We start from the raw sequence: 13,713 nt of genomic DNA on the forward strand, positions 1-13,713 counted from the left end.
TGTATCCCGTTTCTCTAGCGAGCGCCACCCTTCATATCCTTCCCATCTTTCCGTGCGCACCCCCGGCTTCCCAAAAGAGGCGGGACCTCTTACAGGAGGGCGGGGCCGGAACTAGAAGCCGGTTAGGAACCCGTGAGCTTGTTTGGCGGGAAGCTGGCTTGTTTGGCGGGAAGTTGGACCAGTTCCCCGGTCTCCGCCTTTTTTCTCCCCAGAGTGTTTTCAATCTTACCTCTTTAATCTTGTCATAGGGTATAGTACCCCTTCGCACGGAGGACGCGATGGCTTCCAGGAAACGCCCAGAAACCCGGAAGACCCCTGAGGTGGTTGTGCGCCGCAAAAGCAAGAGGAGCAGAAGCCCCCGAGAGTTGGAGCCCGAGGCCAAGAAGCTCTGTGTGAAGGGCCCCGGTACTGCCTGTGCCTGCTGCTTTAATAATTCCGCCATTTGGGGTTCTCACGCAGGAGGCTGGAGTGGGGGATGGGTGCTTCTAGGTCTTGAGGCTGTCCCAAGTTTCAGATGCCTCAGAGTGTGCATTTTGTCTGCAGGACCTTTGACACCAGAGAGATTGGGCTTGACCTACCACAGGTGACGGGCGAGGCCGATAAGCTTCATTACATCAGACACAATCGACTCCAAATTCCTTGTTTGTACCAGGATTTTTACACACTGAGAACTACTTAAAATAATCCTACCTAGCCTGGTGGTGTGTGTGTGTGCTGAATTTTGGTAGTCCTGGTTGTTGTTAGCTGTACTCTAGTTTTAGGTGTGAGGGCCCTCAATTTCCTTCCTTAGAAAACATTCCCTGAGGGTTATTGGAGATTGAACCTAGGGCTATAAGGAGTGTGGGGGAACTCAAAAGATTGAGCAGGGGGTTGAAATATTTTTTGTCCAGGAGAAAAATTGGTTGTCAAGAAGCCAGATTCATAGAGATCAGATTCTCAAATACATCTTGGTAATCCAGAATTGTTTCATTACTAGTCTCAAGTGGATCTCACTCCCCGAAAGTAGCCTCCTTTATTTTGAGCCATGCCAGATGCTCTGGATCCTGCAGGTTTTCAGGAGAACAGATTGGACTTGGGCCAACAACCGGTCACCCCTTCATTATTTTAATGTAGAATTTAAAGATCCTTCTTTTCCCAGTCACTTCTACTGTGCCGTTGTAAAATCTTTTTATTATGTATTAGGTGATTTTAAAATCGTCACTCAACCTTATCCTGAGTTTTCCAACCCAAACTGGGAAGAGCTTTTAATGTACTTTATTATTGTGTGTTTCTTTGGCTCAGTTCTCAGGAGCTCTGCAAGATCATATTTTCACTTCAGAAGTACTCTTTTGAGGAAGGGGTTGAGTCTCTATGCACTATTTATTTCTTGTGTTGGTTGAAACTGAGCAGACCATGGAAAAGCCTTATGAGGTAATGAGAGATACTGGCTATGCCAGATGAAACAACAAGGAAGGCCTTTCTGGGATTTCGGCAGAAAACCCTTTCTTGAGTGAGATCAGAGGAGAAAACATTTGTTTGTTCCACTTGGCAGGTTCTAGCAGAAGATTTGACTCAGGCTGCCTTTGGGCGGGGTTGGCTAGCCTGCAGGTCTCATCACCATGCAGGAATATCGTCAGGGCCCTCCATCACCATAAGTTGGGCAAAGCTGCTTGGCCATCAGTACAGCAGGTGAGGAGTTTCCTGGCTGAAGTGCTCAAGGGTTTGCATGGGTCCTTTTTATAATTGGATGCTCCAAATTTAGATGCTAGATTGGTTCAGCGGGTTGTCAGAGTGGTCAGATCACCCCCACCTTGGTGACTGGCCTACCAGACACTCAGCCAGGTAGAAGTCTTATGCTGTAGAGGTCCCAGCTGGAATGTACTCTGCCCTCTTGCTTCCCTGGATTAGTTTGTGTATATTGCAAATATTTTCATGCACAGAGCCAGGAAGTTAGTTTTCCCTTGGTGGGAGGATTTGGCCCCAGGGCTCATCTGTGGAGGAGGTAGAGATTAGCAATTTACCAATGACTTGGATTTTAATTCAACTTAATTCTTTTCTCTCTGTGTCAGAGTCTCCAGCAGTCCTTTTTGCAGTCTCTGGCTTCTTACCGGATATTCCAAAAGGCTGCCCCCTTTGACAGGAGGGCCACATCCTTGGCATGGCACCCAACTCACCCCAGCACCCTGGCTGTAGGTTCCAAAGGGGGAGATATCATGCTCTGGAACTTTGGCATAAAGGACAAACCTACCTTCATTAAAGGGGTGAGCAGTTCAGATAATGGTGCTGAAGAAGTGCTGAAGGAGTGTAAAGTCATCCAGTAAAAAAGAGATGATTCGGATCAAAAGTAACTGGGTATTTTTAAACGAGTAAATGGTGATGATACTCAAATCTTTATTGAATGCCTGCTCTTAAAATATTAGAAGCTACAAAATATTGATTACCCTTTAGTAAGTCACCGTGCAGAATAGAATCTAAGCCCCTTCGTGACTCTTGACCTAATACACTGCTGCATTTCCTCACTTCCTATACTTTCGCCACACTGACTATTTCTATTCCTGAAATTGAGTCTTGGCACTTGCTGTTCCCTTTGGCTGGAGTGCTTTTTCCCACGGTCTTTTCATGGCTGGCTTCCTCTTAATATTCAGGTCTCCCCTCAATATACTTCTTCGAAGAGATTTCACTGACCACTCTGTCTAAAGTAGCCTCTATCTCACCCAGTCACTCCCTATCTCATTACCCTGCTTTACTTTCCCCTTTCAATGTTCATCAATATCTGATATGATTTACTTATGACTTACTTTGCCTACTGGAAAGTCAGCTTCAAGACAGCAGGGACCATGTCTTTCTGGTGCTCCACGGTATTCCGCATTGTCTAGAACGATATTTGGCCTTGAGTAACTGCTTTATATTTGTTGAATGAATGAGGGGCTTGAAGTGTAACCAGGTAGATCAGATGTATGCATACATGGTAACTAGTACTGCATATGCTAAATGCTACGGTACATGAGAGAAGGAAGAACCTCTTGCAAATTAGAGTCAATAGAGAAGGCTTCACGGATGAGAGAAGAGTAGAGAAGAACAGTATTTACATAAATTGAGATGAAAAAGAGGAAAGGCAGAATGTTTTGGACAAGGTTTGGCGCAGAGCTTTTTCAAGATGGTCTTGATCATGCTAGTGTTCTATCAATTGCTGAGGGGCGAGGGTGCTGGCCCTTCAGCTGAAGAGAAGATCCTTAGCTTGCCCAGCTGAGGGCTGACATTGGAGGGCTGTACTATCAAAAGTGACGCTCTGGGCTTAGGACAGGAACCACAAACCCACATCCTAAGGAGGTCAAACAGATAAAAGAATGAGGTAAGGCAGTAGGGTCATTGATAAACTGGAGGTAGTTGACATACAAGAATCTAGGTCCCATAGTTATCAGACCTGATTTTTTTTCAAATGAAGCCTAAAATACTGATTTTTTTTACATGAAATGTTCTGATCTTTTAAAATCGTGATAAAATACATGTAATTTTACCATCTTAGCCATTTTTAAATGCACAGTTCAATGGAATTAAGTACATTTACTTTATTGTATAACCAATTCCCAGAATTTTTTCATCTTGAAAATCTGAAACTCTGTACTCATTAAACACTAAGTCCTTCTCCTCTGTCCCCCTCAGCCCCTAGCAAGCAGCATTCTAATTCCTGTTTCTATGATTTCGACTATTCTAAGTATCTCATATAAGTGGAATCATATAATATTTATTCTTTTGTGACTGGCTTATTTCACTTACCATAATGTCCTCAAAGTTCATCCATGTCATAACATGTGTCAGAATATCCTTTCTTTTCAAGGCTGGATAATATTCTACTGTATGTATTGACTACATTTTGCTTATCCATTCATCTCTCAGTGGACACTTATACCTTAACTATTATGAATACTGATGCTATCTATGGACATAGGTATAATCTCTTTGAGTCCCTGCTTTTAGTTTTTTTGGGTATATACTCAGAAGTGGAATTGCTAGGTCATATGGTAACTTTATTTTTAAATTTTTGAGGAACTGGCATACTGTTTAAATGGTACATAGAGGCTGCACCGTTTTACATTCCCACCAACAGTGCACAGGGTTTCAATTTAAAATATCTGGATTTTTCATGTCAAGAACTAAATAAAATTAAACGTGTTCTGTAGCTAAACAAAACACATCTGTGATCTTCAGCTGAGTTTTCCTCTCTCTGCTTTAGAGATAGATGATGCCAAGGGTGAACCCAGGATGAGTTCTCTTAAGTGGAGAGTTAAGAGAGCAGCCCATCAGAAAAGGCCAGGTTAGACAGGCTTGGGAGTTTAGGATCCAAGGTACTAGATGGGTGTTAAAGCAAACAGGGACCTGAAGCCAGAAGAAAGGCAGCCGAAAGGCAGCCAGGGGGAGTGCTGTGGATAGAGCTCAGTGGGATTCCTGCCCAGGAAGTGAGCCAGTACTAGGAGGGGCAGCTTTAAATTGAAGTCAGAACCAGACAGAGCTCAGGCAGCATGAGATTTGTTTTTTTTTTCTTTCTAGGAATCCAGGACATGAGAATAGAGAAAATTAAGAAGTAGCATAAAGGTGCTGTAGGGAAAGAGCTTCTCAACCAAAAGGGGGATGACAACTGCTTTGAACTTGTGCCAGTCTGAGACTGCTTTTGGTTTATATCACCTTTTATTACAATATGTATTTAGATGAAGTTTCTTCATACTCTTTAGGAGATTGGTCTGGGCATTTGAACTTTGTGATTAGCAGGGAGCTAGGTAGGTTAGAACAGAAAAAGGGTATGGTAGTCTGGAGAATTTTGTGTTTTCACTCCCAGATACTGGCAGCAGAATGTTGATTTGAGACCCGTGACTGGGGGAGCAGCAGTGCCTCATTTCGTTACTTCTTTAGTCATCTGACTTTGTTTTGATCTTTACATCATTCAGACCCTTGGCAAGGGAACATGTATTACATTTTAAAATTGAAGATAACTATATTTTATTCTCATTATAAAAATGATCCATACTCATCATAAGAAATTCAAACAAAACAGGGAAAAGTATAATAAATCGAGCAAATATTACCTGAAATCCTCATTTAGTACATCTTTGTGCATATACACTATTGCACACATCCATACTTAGATTAGTCTATAAATATAGAAAAGAATCTGTTGTATATTACTTATCACATTAGATATTCTAGTTTAATCATGCCATACCAGATAATGCTCACTTAAAAATATCCTATAATTCTCTTTTATAAAAAAATACCTTTGATTTTGGTATCAGGATAATGCAGACCTCATAAAAAGAGTTGAGGAGTGTTCTCTCTTGTATTTCGTGGAGTACTTTGCATAGAATTGGTATTGTTTCTTAAATTTTTCATAGGATTCACTAGGCAAGCCACTTGGGCCTGAAATTTTTTTTGTTGGAATATTTTAATTATATAGTCAATTTCTTTAATAGATATAGGGCAATTTAGGTTATCTGTTTTTTCCTGAATGAGCCTATGAGCCTAGTATTTTATTTTTCAAGTAATTTATCCATTTTATGTAAGTTTTTAATTTAGTGGCATAAAGTTGTTCATAGTATTTTCTTATTACCTTTTTAATTTCTATATGATGTGCAGTGATTCCCACCTCCTTACCTTTTCGGTATTGGTAATTCGTGTTCTTCTCTATTGTTTCCTGCTCAGTCTTGCTAGAGGTTTATCAGTTTTAGTTTCATTGATTTTCTTTATAGTTTTTCTGTTTTCTTTTTCATTGATTTTTGCTCTATTTTCTTTTCTATGCTTACCTTGGATTTAATTTGCTCTTCTTTTTCTCATTTCTTAAGATGGAGGCTTAGACTGTTTATTTGAGACCTTCTTTTTTAATTAACCATTTAATGCTATAAATTTCCCTCTAAATAATTCTTTAACTGCATATCACAGATTTTGTTGTGTTTTTGTTTTCATGCAGTTCAAATTATTTTCCAAATTCTTCATGATTTCTTCTTTGACCTGTGGGTTATTCTGAAGTATGTTGTTTAATTTCCTACTATTTGGGGATTGTTAAAATATATTATTGATTTCTAGTTCTATTCTGTTATGAACAGAAAACATTTTATATGATTCCAGTTTTTTTACATTTTAAACTTTTTTTATGCCCCAGCATATGGGCTGTCTTGGTGAATATTCCATTTGGAAATTATGTATTCTGCTGTTCTGGGAATGCATTTGCATTTGGAAATTATGTATTCTGCTGTTCTGGGAATGCATTATCCTCTAAATGTCAATTAGGTCATTAGTTGATAATGTTCAAATGTTCTATATCTTTACTGATTTTCTTTTATTAGTTACTGAGAGGGGAATGTTGGAATCTCAACTATAAAATCGTGGCTCTATTTTCCTTTAGGTTTTGCCTCAAGCATTTGAAAACTCTGTTATTAGGTGCTTATGTGTTTAGAAGTACGTCCTTTTAACAAACTGACCCCTTGGTAAATGTGAGATGTCTTCCTGTATCCCTTGTAATATTTCTTGTTATGAAATCTTTGATATTAATATAGCCATTCCAGCTTTCTAATGATTCATGTTTGCATGGTATATCTTTTTCCATCCTTTTATTTTTAACTTATGTGTGCCTTTGTATATAAAATGGATTTCCTATAGACAGCATTTTTGAAAAATCCAATCTGACAATCTCTGGCTTTTAACCAGAGCATTTGATAATTTACATTTAATAGGATTATAAATATGATTGAGTTTAAATCTATCATCTTGCTATTTCTTTGTATTTGTTCCATCTCTCTGTTACATTGTTCTTTTTTTCCCTTTTTGGTAGAATACTTTTTATGATTCCATTTTATCTCTACTATTGGATTATTAGTTATACTTCTCTTTTTTCTCTTTTAGTAGTTGTTCCTAGGTTTCCCATAAACAGCCTTAACTCAGTGAACCTTCAAATAATATACCACTTTAGATGTATTGTAATAATCTTGAAACTATATATTTACTTTCATTTTTTCTTTTTTCTCTTTGTCCTACATTTCATATTTATATATGTTACAAACCTCACAATACAGTATTATTTTTGCTTCATATAATCAATTGTCTTTTTGTTTTTTGTTAAATTTTTATTGAGTATAATTCACCTGTGATAAATTACAGATAATTAAAGTATAAATTTGATGAGTCTTGACATGTATACAGTCATGAAACCATCACCACAATTAAAATAACGAACATACCTACCGTCATCCCCAAAGTTTTCTTATGCCCCTTTGCAAACCATCTCTTTTACCCTGTGTCATGTCCCCTGAAAACCATTGGTCTGCTTTCTATCTTTATTGATTAATTTGCATTTTCTAGTCTGTAATATAAATGGCATCATACAATATACTTTTTTTCTGGTTTCTTTCACCCAGTATTAATTATTTGAGATTCATTTACATTATTGTGAGTATCAATAGTTTTTGTTTCTTTCTGAATGGTGTTCCAATGTATTGCTCTACCACAATTTATCCATTCACCTACTGAAGGACATTTGGATTTTTTTCAGTTTTTGACTGTTGCAAATAAAGCTGCTGTAAAAGTTCATGTACAAGTCTTTGTGTGGATACATGTTTTTATTTTTCTTGAGTAAATACCTAGTTGTGGAATGGCTGGATGGGTTGTGGGGTAGATATCTTTTAAAGATATTTTTTAAATGAGGGAAAAAAAACTAATAAACCCCCATATACTTGCCATTTCCATGCTTTTCATTCCTTTGTGTGATCCACATTTCCTTTTGGTAACATTTTCCCTTCACCTGAAGAAATTCCTTTAACATTTCTTATAATGTAGGTTGGTGATATATTTCTTTCATTTTGTTTGTCTGAAAGTCTTTGTTTTTTGGAAGAAAGACGGTTTTGCTGGGTATGGAATTCTGGATTCAAAGGTTTTTTTTAATCTTTGAGTACTTTAAAGATGATGTGTAATATGAGTACTGCTCTCGTGTTTCTCTTCTCGTGATTTTTCCTTTTTTTTTTTTTTTTCCTGGCCACTTTAAAAATGATTAGGATGTGCTTGGTGTCTTTTTCTACATGTTTCTTCTGTTTGAGGTTCATTGAGCTTGGAACTGTTGTCAGCAAATTTGGAAAATTTTAGGCTACTATTTATTCAAATAATTTCCCCCCTCCTTTTTTTTGAAGGGGACACTCCATATATATATTAGACTTCAAGGTATCTTCCTACATGTCACTGTTGTGCTATTCATGGTTGGAAGCAGAAATCCACACTTATTAATTTTAATAGTTTATTTCATGATTTAAAATTTTTCCTATACAATCTCGTCTATAAATAATAAGAGTTTGATTTCTTCCTTTACCATTCTTTTGCTTCTTTTTTGCCTTATTCCATTGGCAAAGATCTCTAATACATTGTTGAAGATTGGCGATAGCAGACATCTTTGTCCTGTTCTTGAGCATAGAAAGCTTTTATAGTTTATTATTAAGTATGATTTTTCCTATTTCTTATTGTGCTAAAATATTCATAACAAAATCTACCATTTTAACTATTCTTAAGTGTACAATTCGGTGGCATTAAGTACATTTACGTTGTGGTGCAACCATGACCACTATCCATTTCTAGAACTTTTTCATCACTCCAAATAAAACTCTGTACCCATTGAACAATGACTCTCTAATACCCCTTCCCCCAGCCCTACTAATCTGCTTTCTGTCTCTATGAATTTGACTGTTCTAGGTATCTAATATAAATGGAATCATATAGTATTTGTCCTTTTGGGTCCAGCTTCACTTAGCATAATGTTTTCAGGGTCCATCCAGGTTGTAGCATATATCAGTACTTCACTCTTTTTTATAGCTGAGTAATATCTCATCATATCGATATACCACATTTTATTTATTCATTCATCTCTTGATAGACATTTAGGTTGTTTCTACGTTTTGCTATTATTAATGCAAATGCTATGAATGTTCATGTACAAGTTTTTTTTTAACATTTGCTTTCAGTTCTTTGGGGATTGTACCTAGGAACTTGTTTGTTTTTAAGCATCCTTTATTAGATTAAGTAAGTTCCCCTTTTATTCCTAGTTTGTTGGACGTTTTATTTGCATGATATTGAATTTCATCAAATACTTTTTGTATCTATTGAGGTTAACATTTGATTCTTTTACTTTATTCTGTTAATGCGGTAAATTATACTGATTTTTTGTTTGTTTTGGTTTATTAGTTATATTCCATTGTTTTTCGTTTAAATTTTATTTTTCACTTTTCTACTTTTCTATTTACAGTTATATCTCTAGCAAGTGATGCTGCTTTTTAAAAAATTATAAAAGGACAAACTAAAATTTATCATCTGAACCATTTTTAAGTGTACAGTTTAGTTGTGTTAACTCTATTCACATTATTGTGCAACAAATCTCTAGAACTTTTCACCTTGTAAAAGTGAAACTGTATACTCATTGAATAACAATTCCCCACTTCCCCTGCCCCCTAGCCCTTGGCAACCACAATTCTTTCTGTTTCTGTGAATTTGTACTACTTTAGATATGCCCCCAAGTTTTGATGGTCATATGTGGTTAGGTAGGAAAATGTTCTTGTAAGAATACACAGTGAAGTATTTGAGGATGCTGAGACATCATGTTGGCAATTTATTGTCAAGTGGTTCCAGAAAAAAAGTTATTTGTGCTATTCTTGCAACTTTTCTCTGAGTTTGAGATAGTCTGAAAATAAAGTTTCAAAAAATATACTGATAGTATTTCTTCCTTAAATATTTGGTATATTCACCAGTGAAACCACCATGATCTAAATTTACTTTGCAAGAAAGATTTTAGTTGTGAATTCAATTTCTCTAATAGGTATCAGACTATTTAGATTTTCTCTTTTCCCTTCTGTCATTTTGGCAAGTTTGTATTTTTCTAGGAATTTGCCCTTTCATCTACATTTTCAAATTCATGGGCATAATATTGTGTATATCCTTTTATTATCTTTTAAACTGTCTAAGGTTTATATTGATGTTCCCTTTACATCCATTAATTGGCTGTTTGTGCGTTCTTGTTTGTTTGGTCAATCTCACCAGGGATTTATCAATTTTATTAGTCTTTTCATGGAACCAGCTTTTGGCTATGTTGACACCCCACAGTGTATTTGTTTCTTGTTTCATTAATTTTTGTTCTTTTTTCTACTTTCTTTGCCTTTAGCTTCCTGTTAGGTGTACAATTTCTTGAGATGGATGTTTGAGTCATTGATTTTTAGCCTTCCGTTGTGATGGGTAATGCTGCTGTGAGTATTTGCGTACAAGCTCCTGCAAGAACATATGTAGTCATTTCCTTTGGGTATATATTAGGATCGGAATTGCTAGGTCATATGGTAACTTTATGTTTAATTTTTTTCCAAACTGTTTTCCAAAGTGACTGCACCATTTCACCTTCCCACAACCAATGTAGGAGGGCTTCAGTTTCTCTACATTTTTACCAAGACCTGTTTTTTTCCTCCCAAGCTTTACTTAAGTATAATTGACAAAAATTTTATGTTTTTAAGATGTACAACATGACATTTGAATACACATATATATTGTGAAATGATTACCACAATTAAGCTAATTAACATCCATCACCTCACAGTTATCTTTTTGTGGGAGTATGCTGAGAACACTTAGCAATCTTAGCAAATTTCAAGTATATTTATTCATCCTGCATAATTGAAACTTTGCCCACATTGACCAACATTTCCACATTTTCCCCATCCCCTAGCCCTTGGCTACTACCATTCTTCTGTCTGCTTTTATGAGTTAGACTTTTTTAGATTCCACATGTATGTGAGATCATGCAGTATTTGTCTTTCTGTGTCTTACGTATTGTACTTAGCATAACGTCCTTCAGTTTCATTCATGTTGCACATGGCAAGATTTCTTTCTCTTTAAAGGCTGAATAAAATTCCTTTACATACACCACGTTTTCTTTATCCCTTCATCCATCGACAGACACTTCGGTCATTTTCATATCTTGGCTATTGTGAATAACAAACAGTAAACACAGGATGACAGATAACTCTTTGAAAAACTGATTTCATTTCATTTAGATATATACACAGAAGTGGGATTACTGGATCATATGGTAGTTCTATTTTAAATTTTTTGAGGACCTCCATACTGTTTTCCATGATGCCTCTATGAATTTACATTCCCATTAACAGGGTACAAGAGTTCCTTTTCCTCCACACCCTTGCTAACACTTGTTATTTTTTGTCATTTTGATAATAGGCCATTCTCACAAGTGTGAAGTGATATCTCACCGTAGTTTTGATTTGCATTTCCCTGATGATTAATGATGTTCAGCACCTTTTAATATTCCTATTGGCCATTTGTATGTCATATTTGGAAAAAAACCTGTTCAGGTCCTTTGCCCATTTTAAAATCAGGTTTGTTTTTTTTCCCTATTGAGTTGTTTGAGTTCCTTACATATTTTTTTTTATATTAACCCCTTATATCCGATACGTAGTTTGCAAATATCTTCTCACATTCCATAGGTTGTCTTGCCAACACTTGTTATTGTTCATCTTTTTGATTAGTGCCATCCTAGTAAGTGTGAAATAGTATCTCACTGTGCTTTCGATTTGCATTTCGAAAACAACTAAGATGTTGAGCATCTCTTTTTGTGTGCTACTGGCCATTTTTATATCTTCTTTGGAGAAATATCTATTCAAATCTTTTGTCCATTTTTTGATTAAGTCTATTTTTTTAATGTATATATAATCACAATTATCTTAAAACATGTATCTAATAGCTCCAATATCTGGATCTCATGTGTCTTACAACTGTTGTTTTTTTCTCTTAGTTATTGGTTATTTGTCTTGCCTTCTGATATGCTGGATAATTTTAGATTTAATGCCAAATATTGCATGTGAAAACTTCCAGAGATAATTTGAAGTTTTGAGTGGTGTTATTTCCTTCCAGAGAGAATTAATTTTTTTCCTCTACGGGCAGAATCAGATCATCTCAATCTGATCAGAGATTGAATTTATTTAAATCTGGGCTTCAGCCTTTGTGAGGGATGGCCTTTTTTCCAGTTCTTCTAGGGTCAGGGATCCTAACTAAAAGCTGGATTTTTTTCCAAGCTCTCTCCTCCTCACCAGGTCTGAACTCCAGTTTTTGTCCTTTTTCCCCTGACAAAACCTCTGCTCAGCTTTGAAGCTTTGAAGCCACCACTTTCGATTCAGCTTCTCTGCAGTTTGGTGCCCCTGCTTTTCAGTCCCAGCTTTCTAATCGGAAAAGCAGCAGCCACACGTTGGACTTACCCTGCTGCTTCTCTGCTCTCTAGGATGTTGGCCTGCAAGTCCTTATGCCTTGAAAGTTCTGCATTGACTTCAAAAACTTTGTTTAAAGACGCATTTTATCTACCTTTTCTAGTTGTTCTCAACAGAAAGTTGGCCTAACACAAGCTAACCCACCATCATTGGAATTAGAAGTCTCAAATATATTTCTTTTTCATATTTTGCCCAAGTTTTGTTAGTTCTTCTCAGTGCACGAGTTGGTCATAACCACTTAGTCCACCCTTGCTAGAAGGACACTTATACATTTTAACTTAAAATGTTTATGTCCGTCTTTATTACTAATGTTTTGATGTAGAATCTGTCCTTTCCTTGGAGTAAGGATCCTCTGCTTAGACCCTATATTCTTTATGGGGTCTAGTTTCCATTTCCCTAAACTGGAGAAATAATTTTAAAGATAGTTCTAAGTAACCTGACTGCAGATTCTTTTTAATTTTTTATTATTTCCTACCCGGATTGTAAGTATCTCACCATGCTTAATTTGACAAGTATTATTTTTGGCAATTTATTTTTGTCTAATTTTTCCAAAGCATTCCACATGGCTTTCATAGAAATAACAATGGTCTTTCTTTTTGTATGTATTTCACAGGTTAATTAAATTATGCATTTAATTAAATGTTTAATTATTTAATTACATGTTTAATAAATTACATATGATTAAATTACATGTTTAATTAAATAATTACAATAAGAATTACAACTGGCATATGCAAGTTTGCGAACAAACACAACTAACACTTGCTAAGCATAGAACTCAACTGGTAGGTGCAGAAGATTATCTTACTAGCAGCAAGGGTTTGCCAGACCATAGACATCAATTAGAATGTTTTATAGAGCAAAGACCCCCAACCTCTGGGTCACAGACTGGTTCCTAGTCCATGTCCTGTTAGGAACTGGGCCACACAGCAGGAGGTGAACAGCAGAAGGAGCGAGGCTTCATCTGTATTTTGCAGCCACTCCCCAGCACTGGCATCACCGCCTAAGCTCCACTTCACATCAGCAGGCATTAGATTCTCATAGAAGCACTGGTCCCTGGTGCCGAAAAGGTTGGGAACCACTGCTATAGAGGGAATGGAAAGTGCGAGTTAGCATGTTGAGTGATATGGATGTCGTGTAAGAGACCTGGCAGAGGTCTGTGAGGCTGGGACAGTAGCAGCACAAAGAAGTGGAGGAAGATCTATTGGCGGTGTACAATTCTTAAAACAATGCCTGATGCATAGTAAACACTAAGATTAAGCTAGTAATGTTATCATGCTTATTCTCATCATCGTTATTGGAGATGTCTAGAAAAAATAAGGATATCAGATCTGTCTCCTGTGCTCCTAACTCAGCCACTATTCCCAGCTGAAACTCTCCTAAAAAAAAAGCAGTGTGTGATCAACTATGACACATCCACACAGTGGAGTACTAGGCAATAAAATAGAAT

General features: G+C 36.7%; 1 protein-coding gene across 2 annotated transcripts in view; it reads left to right on the forward strand.

Annotated features, from left to right (window-relative positions):
- The window catches only part of DDB2 (damage specific DNA binding protein 2), a 19,558-nt gene continuing 5,845 nt past the window's right edge, over window positions 1-13,713 (forward strand). The window contains exons 1-4 of one of the 2 annotated variants that reach the window (XM_016146700.2): window positions 1-121; window positions 249-405; window positions 1,532-1,668; window positions 2,049-2,240. In XM_016146700.2, coding sequence (XP_016002186.1) covers window positions 279-405; window positions 1,532-1,668; window positions 2,049-2,240 — 456 coding nt within the window. In that variant the 5' untranslated portion in view covers window positions 1-121; window positions 249-278. The other variant, XM_016146701.2, reaches the window with a different exon arrangement.

The sequence above is a fragment of the Rousettus aegyptiacus genome, unplaced genomic scaffold, assembly GCF_014176215.1.
Source record: "Rousettus aegyptiacus isolate mRouAeg1 unplaced genomic scaffold, mRouAeg1.p scaffold_m13_p_5, whole genome shotgun sequence".
NCBI lineage: Eukaryota > Metazoa > Chordata > Mammalia > Chiroptera > Pteropodidae > Rousettus > Rousettus aegyptiacus.